Source organism: Aedes aegypti, chromosome 2 (genome assembly GCF_002204515.2).
Source record: "Aedes aegypti strain LVP_AGWG chromosome 2, AaegL5.0 Primary Assembly, whole genome shotgun sequence".
Lineage (NCBI taxonomy): Eukaryota > Metazoa > Arthropoda > Insecta > Diptera > Culicidae > Aedes > Aedes aegypti.
In genome coordinates this window covers 45,278,948-45,301,439 of record NC_035108.1, presented here as the reverse complement: position 1 = coordinate 45,301,439, position 22,492 = coordinate 45,278,948, and the positions used below count along the sequence as shown (strand labels likewise).

General features: G+C 36.7%; 1 protein-coding gene across 9 annotated transcripts in view; it reads right to left on the bottom strand.

Moving 5' to 3' along the window:
• Nucleotides 1–22,492, bottom strand: part of LOC5571874 (unconventional myosin-Va) — an 86,788-nt gene that overhangs the window by 26,813 nt on the left and 37,483 nt on the right. For all 9 annotated transcript variants that reach the window (XM_021840715.1, XM_021840724.1, XM_021840723.1 and 6 more), the window contains exon 3: nt 3,055–4,104. In XM_021840715.1, the coding sequence (XP_021696407.1) occupies nt 3,055–4,104 (1,050 nt within the window). The remainder of the gene's footprint in view (nt 1–3,054; nt 4,105–22,492) is intronic.

Genomic DNA, 22,492 nt, shown 5'->3' with positions numbered 1-22,492 from the left:
AGCACCTTTCGGGGCCCTAATATCGACCCGGATCATTATCTCGTTGTTGCTAAAATTCGGGTGCGGTTATCCTGCGTCAAGAGTTCCAGAAATTACTGAACCATGCGCTTCAATATCCAACGACTTCAAAGACGAAACGACTGGTTCGATGAAGAGTGCCAACAAGTGACAGACATGAAGAATGCCACCAGAAACTGGATGCTTGTGACCAGTAACCGACAGAACAGAGAGCGGTACAAAGAAGAAAAGCGAATCCACCGCATAAAGAAAAGGCAGCACAAAGAAAGTTTGGTAGTTGAAACTAAAGATAGCATGCACTGGTAAGCTATGCGGAGATTTTATGCAACGTGTGCTCCCACCGTCTATAGGAGAGGCTGAGAAGGGTTTCAGCGAGGTGAACACCAGTAAGGCAGCTGAGAAGGACGATATCCCAGTCGAGCTTCTCAAGCACGGAAGTGAACAGCTTTAGCAATCCAACCACCGAGTGCTTCTGAAGGTATGGGAGAACGAAGAAATGCCTACCAGTTGGATGACATCATACGCCTGGGCTGTGATGTGGGGCAGCAGAGTGACCAATGCAAGTTGATATATAATGCAGGAAGCTTTAGCGAAGCTAGATGTACGATTGTGCAATGAAGGCTCCGTTAGCACTTTTTGGAGAACGAGTCGTTATGGGAAGCAGCGACACCAGCTGTGATGTGCCCAAACAAGCCAAAGTTAATCGTGGAGGGTCTCTTCCTGAACCACGATCCAACGTCCTGAGAAACGGCAAGTGTCTAGCGACGAGCTTGTAGAAGCGGCGAAACAACTAAAAACGAAGAAAGCCCCTGACATGTTCAGAAAGGTGTTGCAGAAGTGCCATGACAAAGGACTTTCCAGGCTGCCAAAGCCATGAAAGCCACTGGGAGATCCAGCCTCGTTAAGGCCCATTTGCCTACTGGATACGCTAGTAAAATACCTGGAAATAATCATCCTTAACAGGCTGACGAAGTGTACGGAGAGTAAGCGCGGGTTGCAGTTTGGATTTCGCAAAGGCTTATCGACGGTAGACGCAATTCGAGCAGTATACGAGTGTGATGAAAAGGTGTCGAAGAAGAAACAAAGAAGAGATCGATACTGCGCTGTGGTCACGATAGATGTGAAAAACGCATTCAACAGCGCCAGCTGGGAAGCCATCGCCGCAGCACTACACATAACTCAGGTTCCCGACTATCTGTGCAAGATCCTGAAGAGCTACTTTCAGAGCAGTATCCAGGTGTATGAAACACATGAAAGGCAGAAGCCAATGCAAGTGACAACGGGCGTCCCTCAAGGTTCCATACTCGGTCAACTCTTTAAAGCGGGATGTACGAAGGAGTCTTGACCCTCGAAGGTGAAGATTGTTGGTTTTGCCGATGATGTGTCACTAACGGTGGAGACGCTGGAAATAGAAATGGCCGAGTAATTCAAGCGTCACGTAGTATCGGTGATGGGTAGTCGGGGTATCTACGAATCGGAAGCCTTCTTTCACCGGAATCGCAGGACTGACCTCGACACCATACTGCCCACCATCAAATCGGAGTAGGCTAGATCCTTCGCCGGAGACTAGCTGAGTAGATCGCGAAACAGCACCGACAAATGGTCATCGGGGCGCCTGTGTACCGGAAGCATCTTTTTAGCGGAATCGCCCGGCCAGCTTCGGAGTAGGCTAAGAATCGGAGACTAACTGAATAGATCGCGTAGTTGCACCGGCAAATGGTCGTCGGGGCGCCAGTGAACCGGGCAGGACCGACCTCAGCATCTGCCCGGATAGCATCGGTTCGAGAGATCTTCCGCTGTCGGGGAAATCTTTGTCGAAGTAGGATAGATCCACCATCGCTCTTTCGCTTGCGAACAACAACAGGTTTTCGTGAGGAACGATCAGCAACGGAGCAGATGTTTACCTTGCGAAGGATCTTAGATTAATTCCGAGAGTATAACATGCAGGCCTCTCCTTCTGTTCATTGATTTCAAGGCAGCGTAAAGAAATGAGCTGTGGCGGATAATGTCTGATCATGGTTTTCCGGCGAAACTTATTTAGCTGATACGTGCAACGCTGGATGGTTCGATTGGAGATGGACCTCGTTTGTGGCGTTTGACGGATTGAAACAAGGAGACGCATTTTCGAATTTGCTGTTTAACATTGCAGGCAAGGATGCTATGGGGTGATATGGAGTGCAGAGAAACGGCACTATCATTACACAATCGCATAAGATTCTTGGCTTTGCGGTTATACTAGGTATTCCTCAAACCTTTTCTGCAAAAATTACTTTAAAAAATTGTCCTGATGTTTTTTTTTTAAATCCTTCAAGGATTTATACAATGACTGCTCAGGAGACCATAAAGAAGAAATAGAGTAACGACTGTTTATTTTGATCTTAAACGCTAACAGTTGGAGCCAGCGGCAAAAAGTACAGTCAACAACCTTTCGAACATTCAGCTTCTCTCGCTGGCCGCTGGGCGGCGACACTGATGTGTGTATTCCACTCACTGATCGCGCTACGCTGGATTCTCAAATTTCTCAAACTTCCAACACAAGCACATGGAAGAATGGTAGTAGAGAACTGTCAAATCGTATGGGAAATAATGGTAAACGTAAATTACTAGCAATAAGGAAACTGGATGGAAAAAGTAGTGATTGAAAATCAAGCGTAATGTGAATACATAACTTTTTGTGTTTACTTCATCTTCCATGGTGCTTTCTTTGCTTCAGGATTTCGTTTTACTACCACTGAAAAAGAGCCATCTATTGCCATTTAATGTAATGAAATATAAAATTCCTATCAAGGTATTACTTTTTGTCTCAGGGATAGCGATTATTCTCGATCTTTTTTTAAGCGCTTTATATTGGACAGTCAATAGTCAAATAGTTTTGAAAAATATCCGAATACAACAGTAAATTTCTATTGTCTGACAAATTAACGAAAATGAAAGTTATTGCTAAAATTAATTAGATACAGTATATGATGCAGATGTACTCAACCATGTTAATTAGTTTGTTAATCATTCGTCAATCAAAATTGCACGCCAACTTACCGAAACGTTGCATGCTTCCTGGTCCACCTCCTGTGATTGCTTCTTGAATTTGTGTGTAAACGCGACGTTACCCAAATGCAGCACCGCTGCCAACACTTTCATTATGTCACTGATCTCTCCATCATCGAAACCCAATATCTTGAACGCATTTATCGTCTCTCGAAACTGATCTTCGTCCGACACTCGCGCAATATCCGGCGATTTGCCCTGATTCAGAAAGTGAAACTTATCCTGGTGATCCAGCACCAACTCGGGCCACTGTTGCCGCGCCGCACACAACTGATAGAATATGTGGTAGTTTCGCTCTCCAGGAGCCTGAAATACCACTCGCGACTTCTCCAGCAGATACGTCTGCATGGTGCCACCGGTCAGCGACATCATCGAGAGGTTATTCGTAAACAGCAGCTTGGTAAACTTGCCGAACCGAGAACTGTTATCGTTCCGGGTGGTTTTCGCATTGCCGATCGCTTCCATGATCGGACTGCTGGCCAACACTTTCTTCTCGATTTGCGTTTCAGATTCACTACCACCGACCGCGGCAAAGTATCGCATAGCATACTTGGCCGATACGGTCTTTCCCGCCCCTGACTCCCCACTAACAATAATACTAATATCACACTTTTCACGCTCCAATTTGGCATAGGCTTCCTCCGCCACGGCAAAGATATGTGGTTCCAGTTCGCCCATCGAGTGACCTCGATAGGCTCGTATAAGTTCCGCTCCGTACAGCGGAAGTTCCGCATAGGGATTGATCGCCACCAGGACGATACCGCAGTAGGTGTAGATGTTGTGACGGTCGCAAAACCGAACCTCCAGGTTGTACAGGACATCCGGTTCGTGTAGGTAGGACAGCGCCGTGAGATCATTCTGTCCTATGAGGATGGCAGGGTTCCGCAGATGGGGCAGATCGCTGGGCGACTTCAGCTGCACGGTGTGTGATTCTTTGCGATCGGTGATCAGTTCCAACGTGGTGTCACCTTCTTTGTAGTCGCGCAGCACCACCGCTCCCTGCCATACGTTCTCTGCGTGGGGGATCCAGACGCGGGCGTCCTGAGGGGGAGATAGATTGAAAAGAGTGTGAGATTGGTATAGTATTTTCTGATAAATATAAAACATTAATAATAATCACAAATTACTGAACACGAATATTGGCATGAATTAGCATCATAAAATGCTGAGGGTCGTGGGTTCGAATCCCGCTGGTCGAGGATCTTTTCGTAAAGGAAATTTTTTCGATTCCCAGGGCATAGAGTATCTTCGTGCCGCCTGCCACACGATATACACATGCAAAAATGGTCATTTGGCAAAGAAAGCTCTCAGTTAATAACTGTGGAAGTGCTCATAAGAACACTAAATCTGAGAAGCAGGCTTTGTCCCAGTTGGGACGTAACGCCAGAAAGAAGAAGTAACATCATAAAAATCATATTACATTTTCTTCTCCTTGGCATTACGTCCCCAATAGGACAGAGCCTGCTTCTCAGCTTCGTATTCTAAGTGCCCTTCACAGTTATTAACCCATATCCGCCCAGCGTCCTAAAAATAGGACAGAAGCCCCGAACGCCCAGCGTCCTATAAATAGGACAGTACTTGTAGTGCAAATATCTTGAAAATAAAGAGGTTTAGGAGAAAACTGTCTTCTGCAAAGTTGATCACAGGACTGCTGACTTTTTAATTCAGAATTAACTCACCAGGTGGCGCACAGACGCCAACAAATGTCGCATTTATAAGCAACATATGAAACAACTTTCCAGCGTACAAATATTTGCTTCGTTTATATCTCAGTCCAGCGATGAGATACAAAATTAGTGTCTTCGACAATGTTGAACAACTAAATAATACCTATTCGCATAGAACCTTATAAATTCGGAAAACACTCCCAAGATGGCGCTAGTGAGCCAAAACTTTATTTGCTTATATCTTAGCCCGGTTATGAGATACAAAAATGGTGCCTTCGACAAAGTTGAACAAATAAATAATACCTATTCGCATAGATCTTTACAAATTCGGAAAACACTCCCAAGATGGCGCTAGTGAGCCAAAACTTTATTTGCTTATATCTTAGCCCAGTTATGAGGTACAAAAATGGTGTCTTCGACAAAGTTGAACAACTAAATAATACCTATTCGCATAGAACCTTATAAATTCGGAAAACACTTCCAAGATGGCGCTAGTGAGCCAAAACTTTATTTGCTTATATCTTAGCCCAGTTATGAGATACAAAATTGTTGTCTTCGACAATGTTGAACAACTAAACAATACCTATTCGCATAGAACCTTATAAATTCGGAAAACACTCCCAAGATGGCGCTTGTGAGCCAAAACTTTATTTGCTTTTATCTTAGCCCAGTTATGAGATACAAAAATGGTGCTAAATATTACCTTTTTTTTGCTTCGATGCTTACTGACTTTAAAATGGCTTGCTTCACCAACTAAATAATACCTATTCGCATAGAACCTTATAAATTCGGAAAACACTCCCAAGATGGCGCTAGTGAGCCAAAACTTTATTTGCTTATATGTTAGTTCAGTTATGAGATACAAAAATGGTGTCTTCGATAAAGTTGATCAACTAAATGAGAATTATTCGTCTGAAACCTTATTTGTTCGGAAAACACTCAAAAGATGGCGCTAATGGTCGAACATTTTGATTGCTTATATCTCAGTTCAGTGATGAGATACAACATTGGTGTCTTCGACAAATGTGTTCAACTGAATGAGATCTATTCGCCTGAAAACTTATTAGTTCGGAAAACATTCACTGGATTGCGCTAGTAAGCAAATATTGTATTTGCTTGCATCTAAGTTTTGTTATGAGATACAAAATTGTTGTCTTCGACAATGTTGAACAACTAAATGATACTTAGTCACATAAAACCTTATAACAACCACAAGATGGCGCTAGTGGGCAAAGATTTTATTTGCTAATATCTCAGTCAAGTGATTAGATACAAAGTTTATGTCATGGACAATGTTGAACAATTAAATGAATCCTATTCGCCTAAAACCATATTAGTTTGGAAAACACTCACAAGGTGGCGTTAGTGGTCAAATATTTTATTTTTTTATGTCAGTCCAGCGATGAGACTGAAAAAAATCGAACTCTCGAAATTGGTATCTTCGACATAAAAGGAAATATTTTCGCTAAAAAACATATTAGCTGGGTATTGTTATTATGTGCGAAACATCAAGGAAACAACCAATAAGAAATTGGTCAGCCTAGATCAAAACAATGGATACTTACTATCGATCCGAGCAACAATCGCTTATTTCGGATGCAATGCTCCTTACGTTTTTAGATGAACCTTGACACCATTTAGATCTTTTGATCTTTTGAAGGGAGTAATGAACGAAAAAAACGACAAATTGACTTATCCATCCATGAACTAAACTCCAAGGGTGAAGGGCGGCTGTCAAATGAGAGTAAAATTGAATAGCCGCCAACCTAAGTCCAGAACCAGTTTTATGACTTAAACGTGGAAAAGTAAAAATTATTTTTCGCAAAATTAAAAGTAATAAATGCGCTTGAAAGATATTGTTTACAAGCAGTTATTTACTACGCGCTACTGAAGTGCGTTGTTGCCAATTTAATCAGAAAATTCTACTTAATTCCCAAAATGAATGTTTTCGAGAAAATTGATTACGCCTTCACCATTGTTTGATCGTAGTTTTGTATGGTTGTTTACTTTTTAGAACCAGCGACGCGTTGAGGTAGCAGTAAAGAGCCTTCCTTGCTGAACTCACTAAGACCAAGAATTGTGACATTTGAGCGGGCACGCTTCAGTATGCTCCCCAGGTATTCTGGCCAGCTCTAGTGTCAAAAATCTTGGACCGCGTGGATTCGGTTCTATCGGTAAATATGTGAATATATGCATCAGTGATGCAGTAACTTCAACGTTATAGCCGAATAATGTTGGCTTCAAGTATTCACATCTGTAAAGCATGTAATAGTTGGAGTCCAATGTTTGACTGTCATTGGACTGAAGAACTAACTTTTGATCAGCACTAACGAAATTCTGATATTGCCAAATATATATTTCAATCACTGTCAGATCCGAGTCACATTGTATACTAATAACTTGACCCAGAAAAAAATATTTTGATAGTTATGTTTCCATTATCAGCTGGCAAGATTTATATAATTTATATAAATCTGAAACATCTGTACGTTTTTTTTTTTCTAAATCAAAATATTTGATGTAAGATTTTATTTAATTTTTGGTATAAATGGTTTAAGTGTGCATAATTGTACATGTACATGTATGGAAATGTATGTATGCCTGTATCTTTCTTACGTGGTAGAGCAGAAATTGAATTGAAGTCACTAAATGATTTAGTTCTGGCATGAACCTTTCGCCTCTGAAATTTTTATTCTTTATGGTGCAATTTCTTTATCAAGGTACGTCCATAAATTACGCCACGCAAAGTTTTGCCATATTCATCCTCCTCAATTTTCCTCTTCCTTTTTGTATGGATTCCAAATTTTATACGGGTAGTCACGTTTCATTGTAACCCCCTCCTTCCTCTTCTGTACGTGACGTAATTTACGAATTACCCCTCACCAGTAGTTGTTTTCCAACTTGTTTACATTGTAATGGGTCGAACTGCATGAAAATATATTTGATTATTCTCGAAAATAAACTTATAGAACAGCTAGATATGGACGACACACTTTCAAGAATTTTTTTATATCCCCACCATAGAATTGAATTTTTTTGGTGAATTAAGGTTTAATTTATGGGAATACGACTATGAATAACAAAAACGGAGCTGAATTCCAATTGTGAGATACCTTGGGCGTTAACGGGTTAACTAAGAGCATTTTTTTTTCCCTAGTCGCGATTTTAAAATTTGTGTATTATGTGCATGTGTATTAATCATGCCTTATTATACCGTGTTGATTCAAAGTGTCCCGATGCTTCGAATCGCGGACACCGGTCTTAAATAGCCCAAAATCTTTTTCCGACTACTTTTATGCATGGACAATGTTGAAGACGTCCTAATTATGGATTGTAGGAAAAAATATAAATTTGTTCAAAAATATTGTGAAAAAGGCCAGTTTATGCCCATTGAAATCAAAAGCGCGAACAACGACATGAAACACGATAAATTCCTTTTCTTCTGCTCACCCAGCAGATAAACTAAAACTGAATGTTAGTTAACCTACGTATGTAGATACATTTTTGCAGTGATTTTGAACGATGTGCGATGTCAGATCACTACTGTTAGCTGTCATATCGAAACAATATTGCTTGCTCGGTAGTGACATTGAATGATTTTGTATACATATCAGCCATCAACTGACGGATCAACTGATGTGACTAAAATTATGCAACTCTACCGAAAGCCAGTTCTTTGAATACCTTTTTTCCTCAAATAACCCATTCCCCCAAACATCATTCATAATTGGCACAACTTCAAAGGGCTCTGCACAAAAACTATTCAGTCTCTTCCATTATTTCATAATGTTGCAAAAAACAAGGCCCGTAAAATCTACATCTCATACAAAACAGTACAGAGCTCCCTATAGTATCCAGATGGTGAATAAAGTGGAAATCTTATAAACACTCTTCTTTATTTACTTAATTATTAGTTTATTTTTGTTGTTTGTTGTTGTCGTCATTTTTATAAGAAGTATATAGTAGAGAATAATATACTATCTCCTTCCTATAATTACTGCCTGCACTTTTTAGTTTACTGCCACTGAATCACATCACCACCTTGTTCAAAATACTGGTCCTTTTAAAAGAGGAAACCCCAGCCACCATGGGACAAGAATGCTGAACATGGAAGATTATTTTCGAGGAAAAGGGACATGCTGATAGCAGGCATTCAGGTATCTTACATTCAGGAAAAGGAAATCATATGATTTATAAGCAGATGTAGGGGCCCAGATAGCCGTAGCGGTAAACGCGCAGCTATTCAGCATGACCAAGCTGAGGGTCGTGGGTTCGAATCCCACCGGTCGAGGATCTTTTCGGGTTGGAAATTTTCTCGACTTCCCAGGGCATAGAGTATCTTCGTACCTGCCACACGATATACACATGCAAAAATGGTCATTGGCATAGTAAGCTCTCAGTGAATAACTGTGGAAGTGCTCATAAGAACACTAAGCTGAGAAGCAGGCCCTGACCCAGTGGGGACGTAACGCCAGAAAGAAGAAGAATAAGCAGATGTTTTGTGTTCATTACAATCAGGGTGTTCATTCAAAATAAGTTTTTCAATTCCCGGATGCCCAAGAAATTAAAAAACGGATGGCAAAATGATTTTGCTCTTAATATGTTTGTAAAATTTGGAGTACTAAATATAACTTATTTATGTTTTTTTTTGTTAAATTCATAAAATACTAACCTCGAAATGTCTTGAATTTCGAAAAAAATTTGAACAAAAAGATATAAAATATGTTTTTTTTTTCAAATATCTGAAAAACCCTTCAACCCCCTAGAACTTATAACAAGTTCAGAGATAGTTTGGAATTATATAAACAAACTCAGCTCTGTTTATGTAAACTTCCACAAAAGGGCAACGTTCAATAGCCAACCCATTACCTTCTAAAAATGCATTCGGGATTATGCGATAGAGGTGGCCCATGACTGGTTCCTGGAGAATTTGCTGTGAATCTGTAGAAATCCATACAATATCTTGTCAGGGACCTCGTAAGAAATTTGTCATATTTCAAGGACTAGTCAAACAAGCCTTATTCATTTGGATCGAAGTGCAACCCGACTAGAGGCTTGTAACAACAATATAATAAAATTTTATCAGAATATGATATGCATATCATATTATGATATAATTTTGTTAGGCTCCGTTATCCATAGAACATAATAAAACAGAAATATAACATAATGTGTTTTATTTCCCTTAAAGATATTTTTTTGTTCATTTTTAACAACTTTATAACAAAATAAATAGATAGTTATGCATTTCAATAATATACAATCCCGACTAGAGGCTTGTAACAAAAATATAGTAAAATTTTATCAGAATATGATATGCATATCATATTATGATAAAATTTTGTTAGGCTCCGTTATCCATAGAACATAATATAACAGAAATATAACATAATGTGTTTTATTTCCCTTTAAGATATTTTTTGTTCATTTTTAATAACTTTATAACAAAATAAATACATAGTTATGCATTTCAATAATATGCAATATTATCGTATATCAAACAGTATTATAATTTTGATACTTTGTATCAAACATTATAACTTGGTTTGTTATGTTTTTGATAGAATTAAAACACATTTTGTTATGTTTATGTTACTACTCATACACTTTTTGTTATAATTTTAGTTATTTTAACAACATCCTGCATCAAGTTTGCAACAACCTATGTTCGAAAAAAACTTATAACATAATAACATATGCTGATATAATTTTGTTATGTACCCTTAGTCGGGATGTTATCGTATATGGAACAGTATTATAATTTTGATACTTTGTATCAAACATTATAACTTGGTTTGATATGTTTTTGATAGAATTAAAACACATTTTGTTATGTTTATGTTACTATTCATACACTTTTTGTTATAATTTTAGTTATTTTAACAACATCCTGCATCAAGTTTGTAACAACCTATGTTCGAAAAAAACTTATAACATAATAACATATGCTGATATAATTTTGTTATGTACCCTTAGTCGGGAATTCTTACCGGTTCGGATCAATCACGGAGTAGCAACCATTGACATGTACAGTCAGTCTATGCTACGCTTTCAAGGACTAGTCAAACAAGCAACCGACAAAGCTTCATCAAGAATCAATATCATCAACAACCCCACAAATCCGCCAAGGAATCTGTCCAGCATTTTAGTAGATCTTTTATCCTAAGAAATATGCCAAACTTACAAACAAAATCAGCCAAAGATCTTTTCTAGAATCCACTAAGGTGCAGTCCACAAATTACGTAACGCTCTTGGGGGAGGAGGATGTAAGCTCGAGCGTTACGGCTTATACAAAAATTTGCTTTTTCATACAAAAAGCGTTACGGAGGGGGTAGGGGTCTTAGCGTTACGTAATAAATGGACGCTGTCTAAAAACCTTATTAGCAATCTTATAACCAGAAAGAATTTTTAAGAAACTGGTCAATTATTGGTTCAATTCCCGTTATGATTCCAGCGAAGATCTCATTGAAAATTTGTAACGGATTTAAATGGAAATCTAACAAGAATATCACCAAGAATTTTGACAGCTATCCCTAAGTACCCTTCTATAAATGTTTCAAAGATGACGGATTTCACGCCAACTCGACACGCGATTGGCAGCACCCCTTCAGAATTCAATGAAACTTTCTGGATGTCAAAAGTATGTGAAACTAATATACTTTGCATATTTTGTTTTATAAAGATCGATCTAGACTAACATTTGGAAAGGGTCAAAGTTTTTTTTTTACTTTTTTTCATAAACCCGTATAACTTAAAAACGGTAAGACCTACAAAAAAGTGTTGTATGGGGGACTGTCGTGAAATTTCCTGACGTTTTAGAAAAAAAAAAGAAAAAATAAAAAACATTTTCTACACTGAAAAAAAAATATGATTCAAAACTTTGAACTCGATTTAAAATAACGGCCACTTCAGATTTTGATCATCCATAAGCAAAAAGTTTCGTAATTTAATTTACTGAAAGTCGTCCATACATTGCAAATTTGTCATATTTTAGAGAAAAAAGTTTTTCTAACATCGATTTTTTAGGTCCAAAATTATTTTTTTATTTTATTTTTATTTCGCTTTAAATAGTCTAGTATGATCATATTTTCAAGTGATAAATGAGTTTTAATCACAAAATAGATCATATTTGTTTTATTGGAAGTACTGCCCTTCTACGTTTACTTGTCCCATGTTTTATGTAAACCCTATGGACCGTGGGACAAGTATGCGTAAAACGGCAGAGTAGTTAAAAGAAATAAAACGGAATTATACAGTTTTTTTTTTTAATTAAATTCAATTGATCTCGCACCAAACCGCTTATGACAAAATCAACTCCGTCGAACAATCCGATGGGTTTTTATAGTTGGAAAGATATCACAATAATATTTAATTTCTTATTTGGTCAAAGCCAATCATAACAGGTGTCTGGAAAGGGTCAATATTATGCTTATGAAAAAAATCGTGGTTATCCTAAAACGTAGTATCTGCACATAAATATTTACATTATTTTTGGGCTTTACTGAATAAATTGAATATTTTTGGTTCATCCTCTGAATTGGTATACCGTTTGGTTGCAATTTGTGTATCACTAATAGGCATAAAACAATGATATTTTTGGTTACCAGGGACAGTTTTAACCTTATCAAAAAATTCCACCAATTCCTCTGACATTTTCACATATTGTTCATTAGATATATAACAGAAATTTAATTTGGTGATACATGTATCAGTTTGTTTCACTGCCCAGTCGAATAGTTCTCGCGGAATTGCGATTGTGTTTCCATAGTATTTTGCAAGACTTGCTGTTTTTGCCATTCGCTTGAGAATGCCACCAATAGCGTCACAGGGGCCTTTGCCGTGGGATGTGGCAAAAAAGTGCCACTCTGCTTCCAATCCATGTATTTTCTTGAAATTACATAAGCTGACATTTTTTATATAATGAGCTGCAGCTCCATCTGACTTAAAAATAACTTTTGATTTGTTTAACAAAATTTGTCAATTTTGAAATAAATAGCTGAACTGCTACTGTGTCATGGGTCTGATATTATAATAAAACTAACATTTTCCAATTTATTATCTTTTTTATGGTAAATCTCGAATTATTGTATCGTTGCTTGGGAATTATTCCAGTGATATCCTTGAGCAGCGTTATAATTTTCAGGAAAGCCGCTAATTACCAGTATTTAACCTTGTTTTAAGGAGTCTTTTTTGTTTCGTAGAAAAGCAGACTGTTATTTGCAATAAAATCATGAGTTATGAGCTTATCAACTTTTTTTAGGTAGATAACAATACAAACATATTCATTATTTCTTATTCATCTGGCGTTTAACGCAGGTACGTTTAGTAAGTTTTTTTTTCACAAAACTTTTTCTAGAAGAGAATTTAATGGGGTATGGATAAGGTTGTTACTTTTCAATGTTTGCAATACTGTTGTAATACCTTTCAAACCATAAAAATCCGTCGGATTGTTAGACGGAGTTGATTTTCTCATAGGCAGAGGCGAAGTCCATTGATTGCCTGCATTTAAAAAACATAATCACTGTATAATTCCGTTTTTTAACTATTCTCAATAAAAAATACAATCTATTTTCTGATTCAAACTCATTCATCACTTGAAAACACAATCATATTTGACGGTTTAAAACAAAAGATTTGAAAAAAATAATTTCAGTTTGGGACTTAAAAAATTTGAGCTTGAGCTTGAGCTTGATTGGCCGCCCGTGGATGCACTCCAGTATCGCCAGATCAGCTGCACTTACACAAGGAACCAACCGAATGACTGCTTGGGACTAACAGGCATCCTCAGTGTATAAGTGCTGGTGATCTTCTATTTTTAGGCAACAATGGCACCTGCCACGTCAGAATGCAGACCAATGAGGGGAAGGGGGAGGAATTGATGATGCATTGAACTGACTCCCACGTAGACCGTATATTCCACTGCATCCACGTCAGTTCATGCGGGAGTGTATGGATTGGGGAAAGGCATGGCAGAAAGGTTTGCTTTTGTGGTTAGCAGACTGCCTATATATCAGGCGTAAAAAAGGCGTGCGCGTGGAAGTAGGAAGCGTTAGGGAAACGGTTTCTTGTCCGTCTCTGGTTCTAGCGTTTGCTATGAACGAATAGTTTGAGTGTGATATATTTAGAATGGAAGATAGAAGCAAGTGAGAGATATACAACTACAAAGTACGAAGAAAGGGACGGGCCTGGGATTGAACCCATGACCTTCTGTATATGAAGCAGAAGTGGTAGCCATCAGACCACCAACCCCGTCGTCATGGGACTTAAAAAAATTGAAGTTAGAAAAACTTTTTTCCCTAAAATATGCCCAATTTGCAATGCATGGACGACTTTTAGTAAATTTAATTACGAAAATTTTTGCTTAAGGATGATCAAAATTTGAAATGGCCGTTTTTTTAAATCGATTTTAAAGTTTTGAATAATTATTTTTCAGTGTAGAAAATGTGTTTTTATTTTTTCAATATTTTTTATCTAAAACTTCAGGAAATTTCACGACAGTCCCCCATACAACACTTTTTTGTAGGTCTTACCGTTTTTGAGTTATACGGGTTTATAAAAATAAGTTAAAAAAAAAATTCTGACTTAAAAAAATCGATGTTAGAAAAACCTTTTTCTCTAAAATATGCCCAATTCGCAATGTATGGACGACTTTTAAAAAATTTAATTACGAAACTTTTTGCTTAAGGATGATCAAAATCTGAAATGGCCGTTTTTTTAAATCGACCTAAAAGTTTTGAATATTTTTTTTTTAAGTGTAGAAAATGTGTTTTTATTTTTTCAATATTTTTCTCTAAAACGTCAGGAAATTTCATGACAGTCCCCCATACAACACTTTTTTGTAGGTCTTACCGTTTTCGAGTTATACGGGTTTATAAAAATAAGTAAAAAAAAACTTTGGGACTTAAAAAATTTGAAGTTAGAAAAACTTTTTTCCCTAAAATATGCCCAATTTGCAATGTATGGACGACTTTTAGTAAATTTAATTACGAAACTTTATGCTTAAGGATGATCAAAATCTGAATTGGCCGTTTTTTTAAATCGACTTTAAAGTTTTGAATCATATTTTTTTTCAGTGTAGAAAATGTGTTTTTATTTTTTCCATTTTTTTCTCTAAAACGTCAGGAAATTTCACGACAGTCCCCCATACAACACTTTTTTGTAGGTCTTATCGTTTTCGAGTTATACGGGTTTATAAAAAAAGAAAAAAAAATTGAACCCTTTCGAAATGTTAGTCTAGATCGATTTTGAAAAAAACAAAGTATGTAGATTATCTTAGTTTCACATAGTCTTCACACCCAGAAAGTTTCATCGAATTCTGAAGGGGTGCTGCCAATCCCTTTGTCGAGTTGGCGTGAAATCCGTCTGATCCTAATCGTTAATTACCTCTCTACCAGCTCACTAAAAGTTAGTCATGATGCGAAGTACGAGTGACAGGCAGTGAACCTTTTGGGAAAAAAATCTATTTTCACCCGAATTGGTTAAAATTTAAACATACCGGTAGTTTTATGTTTGAAATACATATTTTCCCGGGGTGTTCTTTGAATTGCCGGATATTTCCCGGTCGTTTGTAAATCTCAGTTTTTCCCGCTTTTCCCGGATTTCCCGGATGGATAGACACCAATAAGATAATTTTGATTTTTCTAGGCATTGTAGGAATCATAAGAACACAACAAATTTCATGACTGAACAGTGTAAACATCACAAAGCCATCTACAAAACAAACATCTTCGAGTTGGGTAGGATTGAGTGATTTATGAAACATTATAACCCCAACATTATAACAAAAGCTATAAAGTATACACGGTTTAAGAATGTGAAGAACCACTGATGTTAAGGAAACAGTTGTATCATTTTTCACTTCACTGCTCAGGTTTGTGCAAGAATGCCTTTGAGGTTTCTATGATAATCTTGTCAAAGATTGTGTTGGAATTTCACCAGGAACTCTTTTTGAAATACTGCTTAAAACTCTGTAAAAATGCTGTCATATATTTTATGGAAACCCTACTCAGATTTTAGCCAAAATGTCGGCTAAAATTGTGAGAACTCTGGGTCGGATTCGTATACATCAAATTAAATTAGTGTAATCCTGCTCAAAAGGGTAATTGATTAACCTCCCGACTAGAGGCTTGTAACAAAAATATAGTAAAATTTTATCAGAATATGATATGCATATCATATTATGATAAAATTTTGTTAGGCTCCGTTATCCATAGAACATAATATAACAGAAATATAACATAATGTGTTTTATTTCCCTTTAAGATATTTTTTGTTCATTTTTAATAACTTTATAACAAAATAAATACATAGTTATGCATTTCAATAATATGCAATATTATCGTATATCAAACAGTATTATAATTTTGATACTTTGTATCAAACATTATAACTTGGTTTGTTATGTTTTTGATAGAATTAAAACACATTTTGTTATGTTTATGTTACTACTCATACACTTTTTGTTATAATTTTAGTTATTTTAACAACATCCTGCATCAAGTTTGCAACAACCTATGTTCGAAAAAAACTTATAACATAATAACATATGCTGATATAATTTTGTTATGTACCCTTAGTCGGGTATGCATTTCAATAATATACAATATCATCGTATATCGAACAGTATTATAATTTTGATACTTTGTATCAAACATTATAACTTGGTTTGATATGTTTTTGATAGAATTAAAACACATTTTGTTATGTTTATGTTACTATTCATACACTTTTTGTTATAATTTTAGTTATTTTAACAACATCCTGCATCAAGTTTGTAACAACCTATGTTCGAAAAAAACTTATAACATAATAACATATGCTGATATAATTTTGTTATGTACCCTTAGTCGGGCTGTGTAGGATTTTTCGTCATTTTAATCTGGAAATAAGTGAGTCTTTTCCAAGTTTCGGTACTAATCCTGCCTGATTTCTGAAACCCTTAAGAGATTGTGACAACTTTATGTTAAAGATTTAGTAAGACTTTTGAGACTTTTGGACATAATTTGTTCACTTTTGATTGAATGCAGTTTTGTCAGCGAAATAGTTAAAAGCCGTTGAACAGAAAGAGTTTCATATAATCTTACAAAATCGATAAAATTGATAAAAAGAATCGTCATGGCTTATCTGTGAGCTTAATACACAATCTACTGCTGAAATAATCAACATCGAATAAGGCTCTTGAACTACGTTACTCATTAGAAGGCAAAACCAAGCCTTTCGACAGGCGGCCTTTGCTCTACTTAGATAACTGAAGAAATATCAATGATAGAATAAACGTTCCCTTGTTCCATATTTGCAGAAATGTAAAGCCAAAATATAGTTAAACCACTATCGAACAAAAACTCGGTCAAACAGCGAATTTGCGCGACATATCGACTAGCAGTATGGTGTAAAAACTGATATGGATAACAACGTGCCCACACATAAACTACCATTTCGCACGAAACAGTACGTGCAACGACGACGACGACAGGGCGTTCTATATTTTATCGCATCAAACAAACCTGGTTCATCACTGCCCGTGTTTGCATGGTTGACGTAACCACCATCATTGCTGGTAAAATGCGTTTTTCCGATTTGGGGCTGTAATCTTGTATATGTTATCAATTCTAAAAAAACTAGACATTTGATGAAGATGAAGTTCAACATATGACAGTTTCAGGAACACTACAACAGCCCTTTAGAACAGTACAACAATCTTCAAAAAAACATGAGAGTAGAACACTACAACAAATAAGCATATTGGCCACATGTTAAATGCAGTATTTTGATTTTGCAATATTTAAGCAAAACACTATAGCAAATTTTTGGCTTGGATTGGTACAGACTACAGAACCAAACAAATGTTTGACATTGCTCAGAATTTAACAGACTTGAAACCGATGTTTGTCTGTTGATATATGCTTAGCCAAATATTTACACATTTGGCAAAGTTTGTACTGATAGCTTTAGTAAATGAATGTGTAATGGAAGGGCCACGAGAAAGTCAAGAAATTTAAAAAACGAAAAGATTCTAGATCATATCGAGAATTGATCATAGACAACCTTTGATAGTTCATGGGTTTAGCTTTCCAATGATGTTGGCACGTGGGTAAGCTAGTAACTCGAATATTTTCGTACAAATTTATGTGTTGTTCGCGTGCCCACCGAGTATATTGTTAGGTAAACAACGAATAGCAAAAAAACTGAATTTTGATCATATTGGCGCTTATGTCAACTATGCGAACAAGGTCATAGCCCTCGGTGGTCGACGAACGCGAAACTACATCAACATGTAAGTAACGAGCTGAATAGATTGGGTGTCAAGTTTCCTTTGAATACTGTAAGCTACGGTCAGCACCTATCCTTGAAACTAGGCATGGATGGTTGCCATTCATATTACGCACCGTAAGCCGATCTGGAAGTCTGGGTCTTCCAGTCGGACACGGTGCCTGGCATTTGCTTCTGTGCGCTATTGACGGGCTTCCGTTTCTTTGGCTTGATTCTAGGTCCGCGTTGGGGAAAGGTGTTCAAAATGTCCCCATCACCCGAGAAATAGCGAATCACTCGCACCTATGAAGCATATTTTAGTGTTGTACTGTAATTGGGTATAGTGGTTATCACACTCAATTGTATAAGTGCTCTAGAAAGCTCTCAGTTAATAACTGTGGAAGTGCTCATTGGACACTAAGCTGAGAAGCAGGTCATGTCTCAATGAGGACGTTATACCAATAAGAAAAAGAAGAAGAGTACTGCTTGAGGTATTGACCCGACTAAGGGTACATAACAAAATTATATCAGCATATGTTATTATGTTATAAGTTTTTTTCGAACATAGGTTGTTGCAAACTTGATGCAGGATGTTGTTAAAATAACTAAAATTATAACAAAAAGTGTATGAGTAGTAACATAAACATAACAAAATGTGTTTTAATTCTATCAAAAACATAACAAACCAAGTTATAATGTTTGATACAAAGTATCAAAATTATAATACTGTTTGATATACGATAATATTGCATATTATTGAAATGCATAACTATGTATTTATTTTGTTATAAAGTTATTAAAAATGAACAAAAAATATCTTAAAGGGAAATAAAACACATTATGTTATATTTCTGTTATATTATGTTCTATGGATAACGGAGCCTAACAAAATTTTATCATAATATGATATGCATATCATATTCTGATAAAATTTTACTATATTTTTGTTACAAGCCTCTAGTCGGGGAACTACAAAATTCGGCAAAATTCGTTCTCATTCGATCACGATTAAAGCAAGCGAAGAAAAACTTCATACCTGTATCGGTCCATGATCGGCAATGTTTCGCAAGCTGTTACAAGCTTGATTAATAACGACAGCAAATGAGAGCCCCATAGAAGGAGCGATGATGAAACCCATTTTCTTGCTTGTTTACCATTTACGGTGGGTGTTTTATTTTACTGACCTTATAAATAGTTCCCAAATATGTGATAATGAATAGTGTCCCTCAGGTTTGGAGCTTGGTCAGATGAGTTTTACATGCAACATTTTCGCCCCCGATCTGAATAGAGAGCGATAAGTGAGAGACTCTATTTTCTCAAAATTCAACCCCAGTGTATTATTGAGGTATTGAAATACCTGATTTAGTTATCAGTAAGGTATTTGTAGAATATGCATGAGATATAATTATTTGAGGACTCTTCCATACCTTATTCAGGTGGTAAGTATTGAACATTATCTGGTATAGAAACCCCTAGTGCTGTTAAATGTCAACATTTTAGAAAATTTAAAATGCTTATAGCTGTTTTCCATGCGAAAAATCGTATCGGAAAATACTGTCAACTGATAATAGAAAAACATTTCCCGATGACTTTTTCCAGGGAAAAAAATGATATTAGCAATATTCGATTGTCTAATTCCCGTGATTTTCATGACATTTAGGGTGCCGGTGCCATTAGTAGACTACCTAATTTACATTTTTACCTCGGAACAGCAACTAATATCTTTCGAATGAAGCATAAAGATCATCTCTGGGGCTTTTCTTCATTTTTATACATCCATTTTAAAAACTGCTTCCATCCGTTGATCCACTACTGGAAGACGATGACAACTATTGGTGCAAGGGAGCATTTTTTTGCGTAGACTTAATTATTTATATGACTTTTTGATAAAATAAAAAGCTGATATTTGGCAAATCGACTAAACTAGAGGAGATCTATCCACCAAAAATAGCACATGTCGTTTTTATCGAAAAATGTACTGGTACATTACAACCATTGGTACTGGCACCCTAACAGCAGTTTGATATTCTGCAGCATTTTTTTTCTGCTCGGATAACCTTATCCCCGAGTTTTTCTCAGTAAAACTTGAATTTGTATGTATTTTTAGTGCAAGTAGATAATCAACAAAAGTTGGGACCATACATTTTATTCCACTATCCTCAACTCCAATCAACAATTGGTAGCGAAGGGCAAGCAGCCGACGATTGAATTACCATCAGAAATGCAAATGTCTTGTAACAAGTCGGGTTCAATAGTTGTCGCATCGACATATTTGGCTAATGCTGCTATCAAACGCTTTCCTGGGAAGCCATAATTCGACCCGTAAGCAGCCTAAATTTGAGCCGAAACTCGATAAATATTGCTGCTTCACTGCAGACTGTAATTGTAGCTTAATTGTCGTGATGTCACACTTGCTGCTGCAATTTCGAGAACGGAAGCCAGTAGTCAAGTTGTCTGGTGGAGCGCAGTTAGGGCATGCACTAGGTTACAGAGGAAACTACATAGACATACGACGACGAAGAGAAGACTGGCACATATCGATCCATTGGTCATAGCATCTGCACGTGTATGGGTTGGAATGAATGTATTATGCAATCGTACGTTTACGTCTGATGAACCAGTAGCTTGAGGGGGTCGATGCTACAGCAGGATGTGCGACAAAAGATGCTGTTTGCGGTGCGAGAGATATGAACTTGACCTTGGGTAAGCATGATTCGTAGGTGCTATGGTCTGTTCGTGTTGTTTTTGGTGAAATAATGAATGCTTTGGATTTGGATTGGATATGCGATATGGATGGGATATGGAATAGATTTGGATAGTATATGGTTCTGAATGGATTTGAAATGGATTGGAATTGAATGTTTTGGATTGGATTAAGTTGTAATTTTCGTAAAATCAAGTTTAGTTTGGATTTAGATTGAATCAGATTGTGATGGACTGAATTTAGAAGAAATTTTATTCAGATATGAGTATTTTGAAGAAAATTATTGCATAGATAGCTATTTATAAAACCATCTTGACCAAAAATGCCATGCTAAATAATTAACTTGTAAATCTTCTCATAAATTGACACATTACATGTATAGTTTTTGGCAGACACGCATCTAATTTAATGTTCTTTTATTATATAAGATTTAATATTCAAAGTGTGCCTTAAGTTTAAATTAGCATAGAAAATTAAAAATGTTCAAATCGATCACTCATAAAGTGCTTCAAGAGTCTTCTATTTCACCTAACGGTTCTAGAGAATGAATCATACCTCCAAACTTGGAAGAACTCAACCCAGACGTGCAAACAGGTTAACTTATCACCTGTTTCTGTCAATTTTCACCTTATTTCTATCGAACAACGCTCGCACTGGCTGAATCATACGATTTTGGTGAAACGTGTCAAATTAGGGGTTCTGCTGCACAATGTTTACAAACTGATAAATACGCAACGAGGCAACTACCTATTTTTTATTGAATTTCGTGCACTCCATTCGTTCTCCGCTTACTCTTGCACACCTGCACCAACGTCTTGAACAACCCAACCAAAAGATGGTACAAAAAGCGTTGAAGTGATCTAAATCAGTCCATCGAGACCTACACCCAGAAGCCCCCTTGTTGGTTAGGCAACCTACCGTGAACGCGTCGGTACTCTGCTTGAAAACTTCGAAACAGTAGCAGCAGGTTGATTTACTATTCGAAGGCCGACACCCGCGCATCAGACGTGACGTAGGTTAGGAATCGATTGCTTAAGAGAGCTTAAATTTGGGTGATCTATATTTCATCTTCACCCCCATTCAGTTCAGCAACTCACAGCACTTGATCCGTCTTACTTGTCATCGACCTCGTTGGATAGCGTAGTTTGGCGCAAGTAGGTCACCCTTAGTTATATATTTGCTTCTTGAGTTTAACCATATTTCCCCCTACAGTTCTGAATAAAATGTACAACATGTGATGAAAACTGCTCTATTGTACACGTATTTCCATAGAGTTTTATTTAAAAAAACAAATTTCAAATTTAAAATAAGATTTAATTGTTTTTTATGGTAAATAATACATAGAACCTAATGTCCGATCATGAAACTGTTCAAATGAGTAAAGTAGTTGCAACATTTGAACGAAAATAAGTTTTTTAAACTTTCTCCAATAAGTATAGATTTATATCGTATGTAAACGATATAAATCTATATTTTGGAGAAAGTTTGCCATTGCAAATGCAAGACATTTATATGTTTTTTTCAATATCTGTACCCAGCCGGACTGCCCAAGTATAGTTTTTTCGATTAAATTGTAGTTTGATGTTTAAAATTGTTCGTATGATTTGCATGTTCTCGTGAAGCAAATATAATTATTACAGAGTTCCGGAATTACAGGGAATACATATATTATTATAGAATTCAGAGGAGAACTCTTTCATAAATTTCAATGGATTTCAGATAAAATATGTGAGACAGATTTTCATAGAATCCTAGAAAAAATTCTCATAGCCCTTCGGGATTTCCAAAACATAAGATTCTGAAGAAATCC